The 18,381-nt window shown below is 40.0% G+C and overlaps 1 protein-coding gene across 1 annotated transcript; it reads right to left on the bottom strand.

Moving 5' to 3' along the window:
* Positions 1 to 29: 29 nt before the first annotated feature.
* LOC138946133 (uncharacterized) lies at positions 30 to 14,900 on the bottom strand. Its single transcript, XM_070317639.1, has 7 exons — positions 14,773 to 14,900; positions 12,396 to 12,547; positions 2,718 to 2,854; positions 1,898 to 2,114; positions 1,459 to 1,604; positions 122 to 1,062; positions 30 to 81 (listed from the first exon to the last, which is right to left on the bottom strand). Exons 1-7 carry the CDS (start codon positions 14,898 to 14,900, stop codon positions 30 to 32), a joined length of 1,773 nt encoding a protein of 590 aa, XP_070173740.1.
* Between the last annotated feature and the right edge of the window lie 3,481 nt (positions 14,901 to 18,381).

Raw genomic sequence — 18,381 nt, 5'->3', positions numbered from 1 at the left:
GTGTTGAAGAAGATTCGCCTGGTCCTTGTTCACTTGCACCATATCTTGTATGGTTCCATTCTGTTGCGAGATCTGCATCGTCTGGTGTTGAAGAAGATTCGCCTGGTCCTCGTTCACTTGCACCATGTCTTGGATGGTTCCATTCTGTTTCGAGATCTGCATCGCCTGGTGTTGAAGAAGGTTCGCCTGGTCCTTGTTCACTTGCACCACATCTTGTATGGTTCCATTCTGTTGCGAGATCTGTATCGCCTGGTGTTTAAGAAGGTTCTCCTTGTGTTGAAGAAGATTCGACTGGTCCTTGTTTGCTTGCATCACTACAACAAGTTTAGCTTTCATTTCTGCCATGGTTCCATTCTGTTGCGAGATCTGCATCGCCTGGTGTTGAAGAAGGTTTTCCTTGTGTTGAAGAAGATTCGCCTGGTCCTTGTTCACTTGCATCATGTCTTGTATGGTTCCACTCTGTTGCGAGATCTGCATCGTCTGGTCCTTGTTCACTTGCATCATGTCTTCTATGGTTCCATTCTGTTGCGAGATCTGCATCGCCTGGTGTTCAAGAAGATTCGCCTGGTCCTTGTTTGCTTGCATCACCTCAACAAGTTCAGCTTTCATTTCTGCCATGGATCTATTCTGTTGCGAGATCTGCATCGTCTGGTGTTGAAGAAGGTTCGCCTGGTCCTTGTTTACTTGCACCATATCTTGTATGGTTCCATTCTGTTGCGAGATCTGCATCGTCTGGTCCTTGTTCACTTGCATCATGTCTTCTATGGTTCCATTCTGTTGCGAGATCTGCATCACCTGGTGTTCAAGAAGGTTCGCCTGGTCCTTTTTCTCCTGCTCTAGCTCCCTCTGGCGGGCCTCACAGAACAACAAAATGGCGTCCTTGTCGTCCACGTAGAGCTGGGCTGCAGCGTTCAGCGGGGAGGTAGCAGTCAGACAGCGGACAGCGGGGGCGGAGGGGGGCAGACGACAGGAATAGTTACCTCCCTGGACAGGGCTGGACACAGACAGGACGAACGTGTCATTGTCCCGGTAGCTGCTGTTCCTCACCTCACCTGATGGCGTCTGTCAGACAATCAATATTCAACATCTAGAGAACTGAGAGAAAATCAATGATAATATGAAGTAGACAACAAGTAAGCAACGACAATGCAGAAGCAAGTGGTGAAATAGAAAATTGAAAGCATGCACTGTCCTCACAGAGATAAAGTTGACGTTCTGTCCATTGAGGTCGTGCTGTACGTGTGTCCACTGTCAAAACTAAATGCTTCAGTTGTAATACAACTGAGTTTGTGATTGTGACAGACAAAAACATGATATAGTAATACAAACATACAGACAGACAGGTCACACACGCACATACACACACACACACACACACACACACACACACACACATACATACATACATACATACATACACACACACAAACGCACATACACACACACACACATACACACCTTCCAGGCGACATCAACAGGGGGTTGACCAAGGTCCACGAATTGACCACAATGTAGCTGCAGTGTCCAGTCCTGTGTGACGTCATCTCGAACTGCGTCACTCAGTGTGACGTAGAAGGAGCCATCTTGCGTAGTTGGGGGTAAGTCTGCAACGAACAGTGAATATGCTAAATGATATGGCCGCTTTCACAGTACATTATTACCTACGAACATTGTTTTGTACTTTTCCGGCCACAGTTGATCCCCGAGTGATACAGTGGTTCCTTGAAATGAAATAGTCCTAATTGTTTCTCCAATCATAAAATCTGTACATACATAAAATAATAATGCAAATTGACAATTGTAGCAATCATACTGCTTTACACTATTGTATCTTCATCAACGCTTGCAGGTAGTTGATGCTCATTATAGAAAGCCATCACACCAAAAAGCAAATTACCGGTAACAGACAGCGTCACCGTCTTCTCAGCTAAAACAAGCTCGGACGACTTTGCTTGCTGAAGCTGCACTTGCACAGAATAGTTGCCGGAATCCTGAGGTCTGGCGAAGCGTATAGACAGTCCCGCGTTGGCGAGAAAACCGAAACGAACGGTGTCCACCGCGTAGAAATGTGCGCTTTCGTAGGTTGCTATGATTGTCTTTTCCTTGTCCGGTGCCTGGAGAAAATATTGTCTGATAAATTTGTTGTAATACATTGAGAGAGAGAGAGAGAGAGAGAGAGAGAGAGAGAGAGAGAGAGAGAGAGAGAGAGAGAGAGAGAAAGTGAGAGAGAGAGAAAGTGAGAGATAGAGAGAGAGAGAGAGAGAAAGTGAGAGATAGAGAGAGAGAGAGAAAGTGAGAGATAGAGAGAGAGAGAGAAAGTGAGAGAGAGAGAGAGAAAGTGAGAGATAGAGAGAGAGTGAGAGATAGAGAGAGAGAGAGAGAGAGAGAGAGAGAAAGAGAGAGAGACTGACAGAATGTCTTGGAAAAATATATATATAAGTATTTCGAACCGTAAGTTAATGAAGCTGACGAAGCAGGTTAAAGCGGAACACGTTATACCCTTTCCCCGAACTCTATATGACATCAATGTAAACAGTCTTGTTTTCTTCTTTTCTTTTGAAAAACTGAATCAGCTTGTTTTAGGAAATATATCAAATCTTAATCGTGAAATAACTTCTGTACAATTGAGCCTGTAGTTAGTTACCTGTTTCCATCACTCACAAATGGTTTGTGTTGTATCAAAGTTTTGCTAAAATATTGAAGCTAATTCGGCGAACCTGAAAGCTCCACGCAGTGTTGACAATAGTCTCACTTCCCGTCAAGATAGACCAAGGGAAGGACGCTTTGCCTCCTAGACATGCCGTCATCTTCGCCTTGTCTTCAGGGCCTCCGTCCCACTGATACGCCTCCAGCGCTGTACAGTGATAAGGCGTCTCAGGTACTCCAAATAAACTTGGCCAAAAAATGATTGCAACAAATTTCAAACACAAATTAAAGCATTAATTCCCGTGTCATGTCATGTCAGTTATAGCCGTTCACTTAACCTTCAGGAACGCCTTTTGGAATACGCAAGGTAGCAAAACAAAACAATCTGTTCAGGGTAGATAATTGGTTTGACCTTCTTCTCGTATGTCAAAGTTGTAACGTTTTGCCTGTTGTGATTTTTTGTCGATTTTTCATTCGGCTCTTCCGTTTTTGTCTGGTCGATTTGAGGGTACCCTTACTTGAGCCGGCGGCGGTCCCGTGATCCCTGTACAAGAAATATTTAATCCAAAAGATGATCCTGAAGGTTCAGTAAACGGCCGTAATTGGCATGTAAAGTTTTAATGAAATGACACGGGGATAAATGCTTTAATTTGGGTTTGCTATACTTTTTTGGCCAAGTTTACAATGCATGTATTCACACCATGGTAACAATTTTGTCACGTCTGAAGGTTGACTAACTTACAGTGCTATAGAATGATGGTTTTGAGGAAGGAATGTAATGGGACTATGATACTGCTTTTGCGAGTTTATGAATCAGTTTTATCAATAACGTTTTAGTATGATGCGAGAGGATTGCGCAACCAAAAAATAAAATAACATCTTTATTTGAAGATAGAATTGAGATGCTTGCATGAATCATATATAAATGACAACGTGAAAGATAGGTTGGAGAGATGAAATAAAATAAAATCTTTATTTGAAGATGGAATTGAGATACGTGCATGAATCATATACAAATGACAACGTGAAAAATAGGTGGGAGAGAGATGAAAATTTCATTCGTCAGTTTCATGTCAAAACATTGGGAAAAAAATTATCCTCTTAAAAAGAGCTTTGGTGATGAAGTAGAATTAGTGTTTCAAACAGAAGGAATGATATATTTACAGTTGAACACGTTGATTTTCATTAATTTTGTGAAAATTTGTTTTACTATTTATTTTTCAAAAGTATAATTCTCTGCACAAGTGAATGAGTGTCTTGGAAATGTGCAAAGTTGAGAATATAATTCGTGGTAATTTTATTCGTGTTTTTAATAATTAGTTTTGTATTGTAAATTGTAAAAAAAGTTGAAAAGATTGATGCGAATGTTCAGCACATTTTGAATAAAAATGATTTGAATGATGTGTGTCTCATACCGATGAATGACGGGCGCAGTGGCCCAGTGGTAATACGCCGATTTTTTTAATTGACACCTGACGTTTTTGTCAGATCGAATTTTGGGGTATCCTTACCTCGGCGGCGGTCACGTGATACCAATAACGGTAATCTTTGATCCGAAGAGTGTCCCAGATTACCAAGTGAAGGGCCTTTAATGGCATATAAAGTTTCAATGAAATGAGACGGCAATGAATGTTTTAGTTGGGGTACAAAAATGGGTGCAATTTTGATTTGTTCAGTTTAGTATGTACCCAACAACTGCAGGTGTGAGGTTTATAATCAACTGATCACCCTTTAGAATTCTTTTTACATTTAGTCAAGTTTTGACTAAATGTTTTAACATAGAGGGGGAATCGAGACGAGGGTCGTGGTGTATGTATGTGTGTGTGTGTGTGTGTGTGTGTGTGTGTGTGTGTGTGTGTGTGTGTGTGTGTGTGTGTGTGTGTGTGTGTGTGTGTGTGTGTGTAGAGCGATTCAGAGTAAACTACTGGACCGATCTTTATGAAATTTTACATGAGAGTTCCTGGGTATGATATCCCCAGATGTTTTTCTTTTTGTTCAATAAATGTCTTTTATGACGTCATATCCGGCTTTTTGTAAAAGTTGAGGCGGCACTGTCACACCTTCATTTTTAAATCAAATTGATTGAAATTTTGGCCAAGCCATCTTCGACGAAGGCCGGACTTTGGTATTGCATTTCAGCATGAAGGCTTAAAAATTAATTAATGGCTTTGGTCATTAAAAATCGTAATTAAAATTATTTTTGTATAAAACGATCCAAAGTTACTTTTATTTTATTCTTTATCATGTTCTGATTCCAAAAACATATAAATATGTTATAATCGGATTAAAAACAAGCTCTGAAAATTAAAAATATAAAAATTATCATTAAAATTACATTTTCGAAATCGTTTTAAAAACAATTTCATCTTTTTCCTTGTCGGTTCCTGATTCCAAAAACATAGATATGATATGTTTGGATTAAAAACACGCTCAGAAAGTTAAAACGAAGAGACGTACAGTAAAGCGTGCTATGCAGCGCAGCGCAACCGCTACCGCGTCAAACAGGCTCGTCACTTTCACTGCCTTTTGCACTAGCGGCGGACTACGGTCATTGTGAAAAAATGCAGTGCGTTCAGTTTCATTCTGTGAGTTCCACAGCTTGACTAAATGTAGTAATTTCGCCTTACGCGACTTGTTTTGTTCTATTGCCACCAGGAGATGAATGGAGAGTAAAGCACAGATTTTGTTATTGTGACAGGGAGACTACCGTCGCCCTTCACAGCAGACTCTGCAGAGTTGTTCGCCTCAGAAGTTGCGAGCTATTTATAGCTCGCAAGGCAACACCTGTGGATTGTAGAGTTCTGTTTGTGATGGGGTCTGGCGGTTTTTGTCTCTTTGTATGTTCATGGATTCCTTTGCGAATGCATAACAGATATTATAGGGCTTAGAAATAAGCTCTAAAATTCTCAATCCTGTTTGATTGGACTTCGCCTTCAAAGGTGATTGGTGTTTCGGCACTCGGTTACATTATGAGAAATTTTATTTTAACAATTTAAATGAAAATTGTGTTTTGTTTGGTTATTTTAGGGAACATTTGAGTTATCAGACATATTTATAATAATAATAATAATAAATGAGCATTTATATAGCGCAACATCATAACTTTACAATTATGCTCTTTGCGCTTGACACATTTAAATTTAAAACACAGTTATACAAGCATTTACATCTACATTCATAGTCAGCAACGCTTAATTAAAAGCATACACCATCAAACATACATTACAAAAGATTCTTCCACTAACTAAGTAATAAAAACATGAATAAAATAGGTAGTGAAAACAAGAAAATACCACCTGAATACCCTTAATAAAACAGAACATGTTAACAATATTTCCTAAATTATTGTATTTCTTAACAAAAATTCCCATTGAAAAATTCAAATATGGAAAGGGTTATATTCTCCAGAGATGAGTACCAGGGGAAACCATGTTACAAAGGTGATATGTCTTTAATGAACTAAGAAAGTCTTCTCATCGGTTCTTTTTATCGCCCACCTAACGTAACCGTACCGTACTGGGACCTTAGAAAGCATTCAACTTGCGAACGATACCATGAAAAAAATCATTGTCCTTGGCGACTTTAACTACGACTTTTTCAACGTGCCGACACCGCACCTAGTAGACATTCTACATTTATTCCAACTGCATCAGATTGTGAACATGCCAACCAGAATTACGAACAACAGTAGCACCTGTCTGGACCTGATTTTAACTCAAACACTCCATTTAGTAAAGAGCGTCGACGTACTGGCACCCATATGCAGTCAGTGACCATAGCGTACCATGTGTTATTCATAATACAGCAAAGACCCAGCAGCCATTTAAAAGAACTATATATAATTATGACAGATTAAACGTAGAACATTTTTGTCTAGATTTATCAGATGTAAATTGGAATGAAATTATCGGAAACAACTCTATCGATGATTGCGCCGATATTTTTTCAGTTACTCTTATGAACATCGCCAAACAGCATATGCCTGTCCGAACGATAACAGTTAGCCCTAAAAACGCGCCGTGGGTAAACGCTGATACATTGTCACTCATAAATACACGAAAGCGGATTCATGCCAAAGCAAAGAGAACAAACTTACCAGAAGATTGGCAATTATTTCGCGAGGTACGAAATTACGTAACCGACAAGAAAAGAGAACGGATAACAGACTATTACAATGAAATGGATTCGAAAATATGTAACTCAGACAATATAAATAAAAAAGATTGGTGGAAAATTGTGAAAAGGTTTATGGACAAGAAAGGAATTGGTTCTGATGAAATACCACCTATTGAGCATAACGGTAACATTTATTATGATAATGAAGGAAAGGCAAACGTTTTCAACGACTTTTTTGTACAGCAAGCCACTCTGAATAATGTAACTGATGACCTGCCAATTGTTCCTTTCCTTGATTGTGAATTGAGCGAGTTAAATCTGTCCGTCGAAGAGGTGATTAACATTATAAAAAGTCTTGATATTAGTAAAGCATGCGGCCCAGATCACGTACATAATAGGCTACTTAAAGCAGCAATCAGTATTATTTCACCATCGCTTACAGCGCTGTTTAATCGTTGCCTGAACGAAGGACAACACCCTATATTACGGAAACATGCACATGTTGCTCCGATATTTAAAAAAGGATCCAAAATGAGTTGTTTGAATTGTAGACCTATATCATTGTTAAACTGTGTGGGGAAAGTGTTTGAAAAGTGTGTCCACAACCATATCTTTAATTTTGTGAAGTTGAATAACATAATAACGCCTGTGCAATCTGGTTTTATACCAGGTGACTCGACTGTAAACCAGTTACTCTGCACCTACAATGATCTATGTACAGCTGCTGATAAGGGACTCCCAACACAAGCCATTTTTTTGGATATGTCAAAAGCCTTTGACCGTGTGTGGCACAAAGGCCTATTGTACAAATTAGAGGCCATTGGCATAAGAGGACGCTTATTACGTTGGATTAGAAGTTATTTAAATGATCGATTACAGAGCGTTGTTGTAAAAGGACACATGTCGGCCCCACAGACTGTACCAGCTGGAGTTCCCCAGGGATCTGTGCTGGGGCCACTAATGTTTTTTTTTATGTATATAAACGATATTGTCTTAAATGTTCAATCCACTGTTAAATTGTTCGCAGATGACACAAGCATGTACCTATCAATGAACGATTCCCAATTGCGTAAAGACATTTTGAACTCGGATTTACAGGAATTAAGTAGATGGGCCAACGACTGGAAGGTAAAATTTGATAATGAAAAAACTGAGCTGCTAAACTTTAAACGACGTGATTGCTATTTTGATTGTTTGACATTTAATGACATTGATGTTCAGGACACTGCCAATGTCACGTTTCAATATCACAATAAGGTGATTATGAACGGTTAGTTACTTCTAACTAACTAACCACACCACGATCCACTCTCGCAGTCATACAAATAAATAGAATCAACAAAAGTATAAGTTTCAGACGCCTGTTTATGTAATATCACGCCACCTCCCTCGAGACTTCACTCCAAAAGATGTTCTTTTTACGTTCAAACGTAAACACAAGTGGTCACTGACAAAAATGCCAGTTAAAGTACAGAAAATAATAATAACACGATGATCCCGTGTATAGTTAGGAAATATAGCTGTCTGCCTTAAAGTGCTAGCTCATACAGGTGTCATACACCCCACGTCGTCACCACTCGAGTATAATCATAAATATTACAGATGACTCGGTGGTAAGAAGGGTGCAAAAGACATGGTGCAACTTAGCTTTTTGCCACTGAGTGGGCGGTCCGTAATTAGTCTGTAGTCTCCACAACACTGCTCCCGCGTTGCATGTAGTGCCGGCTAGCGTGGCAACGGAAGCAGGGAACAGTGGAGACATCAGGCGCCTCACTCAGTCGCTGAAGGTTTGTTTGTTTGTTTGCTTAACACCAAGCCGACCACGAAGGGCCATATCAGGGCGGTGCTGCTTTGACATATGTGACCCTCCACCACGGAATGAGTCGCATGTCACCTTTGCATGATTTTTATATTTTTACATTTTCCTAAAGAGTTTTTTATGCTCTATCCAGTGGTGAAAACCGTTTTAGAAAAGAGCGAAAACTGTTTGAGTTACAAGCCTGTGACTAAGGTGACCCTCACACTGTTACCAGACACTCCCCGGACTTATATTAAGCCTAGCGCAGAACCGCGCGAGGTGACATGCGACTCATTTCGTGGTGGAGGGTCACATATAACGTGCGCCACACACAAGACAGAAGTCGCAGCACAGGCTTCATGTCTCACCCAGTCACATTATTCTGACACCGGACCAACCAGTCCTAGCACTAACCCCATAATGCCAGACGCCAGGCGGAGCAGCCACTAGATTGTCAATTTTAAAGTCTTAGGTATGACCCGGCCGGGGTTCGAACCCACGACCTCCCGATCACGGGGCGGACGCCTTACCACCAGGCCAACCGTGCCGGTAGTCGCTGAAGGTCCTCCCCGTAGTCGACCAGAAATATGTAGAAGACGCGTAGATGGGCAGGACGACGACAGCGACAGCAACCACCAAGACACCAGTACACCAGGTTAGCAGGTTAATGTTGACAGTAGTACGTCGGCCGTGGTACCGTGGACAGGTTATGTAGACCGTCGTACCGTAGACAGTATTAATAAGCTGCAACAAAAAGCATTGGTGCACTAAACATGCCACGCAACCCTTCACACACCACCTTTAAACATGTCACCTTGACATACTTCATCGAGCACGTGGGCCTGCACAAACGAACTTTTACAAAAACAAATCAGCCATTTTCCTTCCTTCTCTCCATATCTGCAAAAACCATATACAAATTAGTATTTTAGCGTCCCAAAGAGCAAATTATGCGCTAACCTGGAGAGAACAACAGAGAGTATTTCATTCCACAAACACAGACTCGTCAACAGCGTTAAATATTGATTTATTACCTCAACAGCCTAATGTAGGTAGCTCTCTTTTAAGCGAATCCGCTTCCTTTTGAATGACCCCCGTTCGTCAACGGGAATACAGCCATCCTTCCTCTTGCGCTGAATCCTTATGCGGTGAAAAACCCTTCCCCGCACAGCGAAGAAACCTTGACGCCCCGACTGTCAGCCAGCATGTAAACAAAGAGAAAGTGGTCTTTAATGGAAATTCCTTGAAGCCCAACTGGCAAGCAGCACGGCACGTTGAAATACAGAGCAGTAGTCAACGCGTTGAAGACCATCAAACTTGTAGGAAAATAAGACACCGACTGTTCTCTCTAGCCGCTGAGTTTCGAGTGTGTAGTTAACATGTCTCACACAGACAACCATGACAAAATCACGTGACTCACCTTGTCACGTTCCAAGTTCAGCTATCGCCAGTTTTGCCCTGACAGCAGAAATCACCCACGTGAAATCCGTGCAACACGAAATACCCGTGTTCGCTATGCTCTGTCAGCTAAAACCCAGCCGTTGACAGAAAGCACAGGCGCTTTCTATCGCATTCGAGGAAGGCACCCCACAGAGTGACCCTTTCTCGATCCATGTCACTAAATCGTGACAGCCAACCACAAACACTTGGGCGGTTTTTTTACAAAATGATTGTAAGTGGAATGTTCATATTAACAGTATTGCAAGTAAAGTAATGTTATTGACTAATTGTTTGAGATTTTATTAGCACAGGTTTAGTAGAAAATCTTTAGAAACTATGTATAAATCCTACGTATCACCACACTTTGACTACGCCGATGTCGTCTGGGACAGTTGTACAGAAGTTTTATCTAACATTCTGGAACAGCTCCATCTCGAGGCCTTAAGGGTAATTGTCGGAGCAGTTAAAGGAACAAGCCACCAAAAATTATATGACGAATCAGGCTTCAGTAGTTTAAAACTAAGACGGGAAAAACATAAATTAATTTTGTTTCATAAAATGGTACATGGGAAATGTTCTCAGAACGTGGCTGATTGATTGCCTCCTCTTGGCTCGACTGTGAACCCCTATCATAGACGAAACCCACTTGAACGGGTCGTACCACCACACAGAACTGAATTGTATGATAAGTCATTTGTTCCCAGCAGTACCCGAACATGGAATTCTCTACCAGATAATATCAAATTAACAAAATCAATTAGCCAGTTTAAACAGTTTTAATGTCGTTCAGATAGTAAAGTTCCTCCTCAATATTATTATGGCAAGAGAAAAGACGGAATTTCACACTGCAGACTAAGATTAGAAATGAGCGATTTAAATGATGATATGGTGAAACGCCACTTAAGTGATAACCCGACTTGTCAGTGCGGATATCGAAATAAAAATGTTGAACATTATTTATTATTTTGTAGTAATTACGATGATGTCCGAAGACTAACTATCCACACTTTACCGAATTATCATCAAAATGTACAATGTTTATTGTTTGGTCTGCTAAACCTACGTTTTACCAAAAACATTGAAATATTCGAAAAGGTACATAGAGGTTAAGTGATAGATTTTGATTACCCTGTGGTCACCATTTCAAAGATCCAGTATTTGATTATTGGCAGGTCATGCTGTTTTACGTTTTTACTGAAGTTCAAGTTTTGAGTGAATCTTTTTTATTAAAGGTTTTTCTGTGTATTCACATGACTAACCTCAGCTTAATTAGTTTGTACGACAATGTAAATGAAATTTTTGCTGCTGCTGAAGCATTGATCTAGCAAGTCTACGAAAGTATCTCATCGTCTCTCTGACACCCCTCCCCCCCCCCTCCTCCCTCTGGATCTCCCCGATATTGCAGTCCTTCCCGTCCTCTGTCACATCCTCTAATTCCTTTGCTGCATTTTTTCCTCTTTTGTGTGTGTGTGTGTGTGTGTGTGTGTGTGTGTGTGTGTGTGTGTGTGTGTGTGTGTGTGTGTGTGTGTGTGTAAAAATTGTATCGTGTCTGTCTTGCGTTCTCATAAGGGTATAAGTGATTCTATGACCTTGACATAACGTCAAATAACAATTCCTATCTAGATGTACATATTTATAACCACACTTAATAAAAGCTTAGCTTGTTGTGTGGCCACAAATGTTTATATCGTATATACATGCCACCCTGTATTTGATTTTTCATTAATAAAATCTTGTTTAAAAAAAAGAACTAAGACATTTTAACAACGGCTTGATACAAATTGTGATTTCATTAATAAATACTGGTGCCATTTTTATTCTTGGCCTACAGAGAAAGAATACAAATATTCTTGTACATTTTGTTCGTCTACATTCAGTAAATGACAATGGTTTTAAAGTACATCACATTTGTCATATGGAAACCCAAAAGTTGTGACATGGATTTGAATACCAACAAAAAAATTTTTTAAGAACACAAAAATATGTTCTTTGTTTTTTTGTTGAAAGTTTGTATCATTATCTAACTGAAGTATTACCGAAAAAAGTGAAGAGAATACATTCTAGTTGTCATTTCATATACGTAATAATCATTTAAAGGACTAGAAATGCATGTCACAAAATTGTACAAAGCTCCGAAGAATAGCCCGAACAAAAAATAATTCGGGTACATGTATATTATTGGACTGAATATTACAAGGGAATTTATGAGACAGCAAAACAACGAAAGAAAGACAAGGCCAAACAAACATGCGTTGAAGCAGCCTGCATGCACATGAAGTCCCCAAAAATGTAAGAGGAATAAGAATAAATTCAATTAGACACGGATAGGGTGCTCAAATATATTCATTAACAAATGATCAACTCCGGTACAATTCATGCCCACTGTGATACTCACCGCTTAACGCCACCACAAACAGCACAACGCCGATCATCCGGAAACGAGCCGACGCCATGGTCAGAGGATCATCCGTGTAGAGAAGAATACTTTCTTCTTCTTCTTCTTCTTCTTCCCTCCACGGAGAGCCCGAATGCTGGCGTGTCTTCTTGCTAGATTATTATAGGTTCATGGAAAGCAGAATAACGGTTGCAAGAACTGGCAACAAAGTTGAGTTCAACAAGATCTGAGACATAGATAGCACACTTTCGGCACGACTGTTTCAAGCTCCTCTGATCGCAAGAAGACGCCAGGGGGTGCGAGGAGTGCGGGAGGGGGGAAGAGGTGACAGCAGTGCAAGAGCCCACTTTCAAACACACACAACACACACACACACACGCACACACACGCTGAACCTTGCAACTTTAATAAAATAAAGCAGGATTACTGATACTGAGATAAGTGCAGACATACTGTAGTTCACGCTCTAGGATGGTTCAGATCTCCCATAGCACGATATTTGTTGTCGTTACTTTATCTCACTCTACGCTTTTGCTGTGTTTGCAGTTCAGATCAGTTTGTTTCTATTGTATTATGTGTGTTCCATTTTTATTGGTAAAATCTAACGTTGCTGAGAGAGCCCGAATGGCAGCGTATCTTCTGGCTACATTTTTTATGGATCACAAGTTCATGGAAAACAGAATCACGGTTGTAGGTATCAACTGTTCCGACGTCTGTTGCAACAAGAACTGGCAACATAGTTATAAGTTCAACAAGATATTATGAGACATTGGCACACTTTCGACTTTTGTAGGTCAAATGGTCCGGCTTTTGTGCAATTTCAAGAAAAGTGTCTAAACCGATTCGGGGATCGACTCAACAGTACGAGTTTTGAACTAACCAAACTTAAGCCCTCCAGGTGGTTACCTTTTGGGGTTATTCGAATGATCTGTTATATCATAACCAACATTATACAATCACGTAATGTCAAACTGTGCAATCAGTTATCTTTTCCCTCTACTGGTGTGAACTTTACAACAAGCATATATATTTGGTAAAGAAAAGCAAACTTCCAAGACGTAACTTGAGTATCAAAATTTGTGTCCGTTTTTGATGTCTCGCCTTTTGGCGCCACGTCGTATCCCCGAATTTGGAATATGTTTGTATTCATTTCACAAAAGTCAGATAATATTATCTTTAAAATTGCCACTTTATGGAAGGGTCATGCATAAGCTTAAATTAATGTATCCCAAATATAAAGTAATTCGGCCAACAGATGCAGAAATAATTAGCATTTTTGTTGGCTGCATTTTTGGCTTCTGATACGTGTGGGTTCTGGTTCGTTGGTCAAATTCTGTTGTGGGGTGTTGCTGTTCTTGCAAGGTTCTGTGTGATTCATGATGTCGTTGGCTACATTCTGCCGTGTGATGTTCGTACCACAAGGTTCTGAGTTAGTTCTGCTGTTGTCACTGTTGACGGTGGTTGTGGTAGCGGTGTCGCCACCAAAGGTGACGTCGTATAATAAAAACTAATACCTCGCTCTTTCAACCATGCACACGTACTAGCCTCAGATTTCTGTTCACAACCTCAGTAAACTTACCTCTATTTCAAGACTCCTTCTTTCCCTTTCATTCCTCAATGTTCACAGATTTATGTCAGTCTGGGGTTACCATTCTACCAATTAAACTAACTGATAAACATTTTTGTATTTCTCTAATAAGGGAGTAAACTCATTGTCTGTGACAAAGGATAGCAGAATGAGAGGGAACAAGCAGGACAATTCCACAAGGGCTATTTAAACTTGAAAACACATCAACAAAAACACAGTAAACAAACAACAATAAAACTCATTGCCAGGATCACTCACTTAAACGTTTTTAAATTACTGTAATTAGTGGTCCCAGCGATGAAAGGACACCCTTGGGACCAGCCACAATTGTCCCTACATTGCAGATGGCCTAGCTAGTATCTTTGTTTGTTTGTTTGTTTGCTTAAAGCCCAGCCGACCACGAAGGGCCATATCAGGGCGGTGCTGCTTTGACATTTAACGTGCGCCACACACAAGACAGAAGTCGCAGCACAGGCTTCATGTCTCACCCAGTCACATTATTCTGACACCGGACCAACCAGTCCTAGCACTAACCCCATAATGCCAAACGCCAGGCGGAGCAGCCACTAGATTGCCAATTTTAAAGTCTTAGGTATGACCCGATCACGGGGCGGACGCCTTACCACTAGGCCATCGTGCCCTAGCTAGTGTCATGACAAGTACACTTTTGTAAAGCTAATAGACAAAGGGATGCCAGAAGGTGTCCTTTTAAGGGAGGTGTCCTCTCATCGGAGGGGCCACACATCGCAGGTACCATTGGAGTAAGTACACTCTGTCAGGAACACTTACTTGAACATGACTTTGGCCATCTGACTGCCTTGACCAAGACCCGCCGTCCCTTCCGCCTCGGGTCGGACTCTGGGCATAGGTTTGGGCGTGTCGGCCAATTTCTTTGCATAACGCATCAGGCAGTTCATTCGGTCTCCGCGACCCAACTCAGCGTTTTCAGAAGCCTCGACCTTGACCCTTGGGGCTGACTTGTTTTTACATTTAGTCAAGTTTTGACTAAATTTCTTAACGTAGAGGGGGGAATCGAGACGAGGGTCGTGGTGTATGTGCGTGTGTGTGTGTGTGTGTGTGTGTGTGTGTCTGTCTGTGTGTGTGTGTAGAGCGATTGAGAGTAAACTACTGGACCGATCTTTATGAAATTTGACATGAGAGTTCCTGGGTATGACATCCCCCGACATTTTTTTCATTTTTTCGATAAATGTCTTTGATGACGTCATATCCGGCTTTTTGTAAAAGTTGAGGCGGCACTGTCACACCCTCATTTTTCAATCAAATTGATTGAAATTTTGGCCAAGCAATCTTCGACGAAGGCCGGACTTCGGTATTGCATTTCAGCTTGGTGGCTTAAAAATTAATTAATGACTTTGGTCATTAAAAATCTGAAAATTGTAATTAAAATTATTTTTTTATAAAACGATCCAAATTTACGTTTATCTTATTTTTCATCATTTGCTGATCCCAAAAACATATAAATATGTTATATTCGGATTAAAAACAAGCTCTAAAAATTAAATATATAAAAATTATTATCAAAATTAAATTTTCCAAATCAATTTAAAAACACTTTCATCTTATCCCTTGTCGGTTCCTGATTCCAAAAACATATAGATATGATATCTTTGGATTAAAAACACGCTCAGAAAGTTAAAACGAAGCGAGGTACAGAAAAGCGTGCTATCCTTCCCAGCGCAACTACAGTACTACCCCGCTCTTCTTGTCAATTTCACTGCCTTTGCCGTGAGCGGTGGACTGACGCTGCTACGAGTACATACGGTCTTGCTGCGTTGCATTGCGTTCAGTTTCATTCTGTGAGTTCGACAGCTACTTGACTAAATGTTGTATTTTCGCCTTACGTGACTTGTTGTTTAATATATTAGGTATCCTGATATCTGCTCCCGACATCGTATAGTATGGTTAGAAGGCATACTGTGACAACTAAACAATTAACTCTTCCCTCGGCTTTACAGACAGAACAAGTCGCGTAAGGCGAAAATACAACATTTAGTCAAGCTGTCGAACTCACAGAATGAAACTGAACGCAATGCAATTTTTCAGCAAGACCGTATACTCGTAGCATCGTCAGTCCACCGCTCGTGACAAAGGCAGTGAAATTGACAAGAAGAGCGGGGTAGTAGTTGCGCTGAGAAGGATAGCACGCTTTTCTGTACCTCTCTTCGTTTTAACTTTCTGAGCGTGTTTTTAATCCAAACATATGATATCTATATGTTCTTGGAATCAGGAACCGACAAGGAATAAGATGAAAGTGTTTTTAAATCGATTTCGGAAATTTGATTTTGATAATAATTTTTATATTTTTAATTTTCAGAGCTTGTTTTTAATCCAAATATAACATATCTATATGTTTTTGGAATCAGAAAATGATGAAGAATAAGATGAACGTAAATTTGGATCGTTTTATAAAAAAATAATTTTAATTACAATTTTCAGATTTTTAATGACCAAAGTCATTAATTAATTTTTAAGCCACCAAGCTGAAATGCAATACCGAAGTCCGGCCTTCGTCGAAGATTGCTTGGCCAAATTTCAATCAATTTGATTGAAAAATGAGGGTGTGACAGTGCCGCCTCAACTTTTACAAAAAGCCGGATATGACGTCATCAAAGACATTTATCGAAAAAATGAAAAAAATGTCGGGGGATGTCATACCCAGGAACTCTCATGTCAAATTTCATAAAGATCGGTCCAGTAGTTTACTCTCAATCGCTCTACACACACACACGCACGCACACACACTCATACACCACACTCTCGTCTCGATTTCCCCCTCTACGTTAAAACATTTAGTCAAAACTTGACTAAATGTAAACAAGTCGCGTAAGGCGAAAATACAACATTTAGTCAAGTAGCTGTCGAACTCACAGAATGAAACTGAACGCAATGCAACGCAGCAAGACCGTATACTCGTAGCATCGTCAGTCCACCGCGCACGGCAAAGGCAGTGAAATTGACAAGAAGAGCGGGGTAGTACTTGCGCTGAGAAGGATAGCACACTTTTCTGTACCTCTCTTCGTTTTAACTTTCTGAGCGCGTTTTTAATCCAAACATATCTATCTATATGTTTTTGGAATCAGGAACCGACAAGGAATAAGATGAAGGTGTTTTTAAATTGATTTGGACAATTTAATTTTGATAATAATTTTTATATTTTTAATTTTCAGAGCTTGTTTTTAATCCAAATATAACATATTTATATATTTTTGGAATCAGAAAATGATAAAGAATAAGATGTACGTAAATTTGGATCGTTTTATAAAACAAATAAATTTTTTTACAATTTTCAGATTTTTAATGACCAAACTCACTCATTAGTTTTTAAGCCACCAAGCTGAAATGCAATACCAAACCCCGGCCTTCGTCGAAGATTACTTGACCAAAATTTCAACCAATTTGGTTGAAAAATGAGAGCGTGACTGCTGCCTCAACTTTTACGAAAAGCCGGATATGACGTCATCAAAGACATTTATAGAAAAAATGAAAAAAAACGTATGGGGATTTCATACCCAGGAACTCTCATGTCAAATTTTATAAAGATCGGTCCAGTAGTTTAGTCTGAATCGCTCTACACACACACACAGACAGACAGACAGACACACACACACACACACACACACACACACACACACACACACACACACACACACACACACACACACACACACACACACACACACAGGCATACACACACACATACACCACGACCCTCGTCTCGATATTTAGTCAAAACTTGACTAAATATAAACAAGTCGCGTAAGGCGAAAATACAACATTTAGTCAAGTAGCTGTCGAACTCACAGAATGAAACTGAACGCAATGCAACGCAGCAAGACCGTACACTCGTAGCATCGTCAGTCCACCGCGCACGGCAAAGGCAGTGAAATTGACAAGAAGAGCGGGGTAGTACTTGCGCTGAGAAGGATAGCACGCTTTTCTGTACCTCTCTTCGTTTTAACTTTCTGAGCGTGTTTTTAATCCAAACATATCATATCTATATGTTTTTGGAATCAGGAACCGACAAGGTATAAGATGAAGTTGTTTTGAAATTGATTTGGACAATTTAATTTTGATAATAATTTTTATATTTTTAATTTTCAGAGCTTGTTTTTAATCAAAATATAACATATTTATATATTTTTGGAATCAGAAAATAATAAAGAATAAGATGTACGTAAATTTGGATCGTTTTATAAAAAAAATTCTATTTTTACAATTTTCAGATTTTTAATGACCAAACTCACTCATTAGTTTTTAAGCCACCAAGCTGAAATGCAATACCAAACCCCGGCCTTCGTCGAAGATTACTTGACCAAATTTTCAACCAATTTGGTTGAAAAATGAGAGCGTGACAGTGCCGCCTCAACTTTCACGAAC

The sequence above is a fragment of the Littorina saxatilis genome, linkage group LG13 (genome assembly GCF_037325665.1).
Source record: "Littorina saxatilis isolate snail1 linkage group LG13, US_GU_Lsax_2.0, whole genome shotgun sequence".
Lineage (NCBI taxonomy): Eukaryota > Metazoa > Mollusca > Gastropoda > Littorinimorpha > Littorinidae > Littorina > Littorina saxatilis.
The sequence above is the reverse complement of the archived record's forward strand: the minus strand, read 5'-3'. Positions and strand labels throughout refer to the sequence as shown.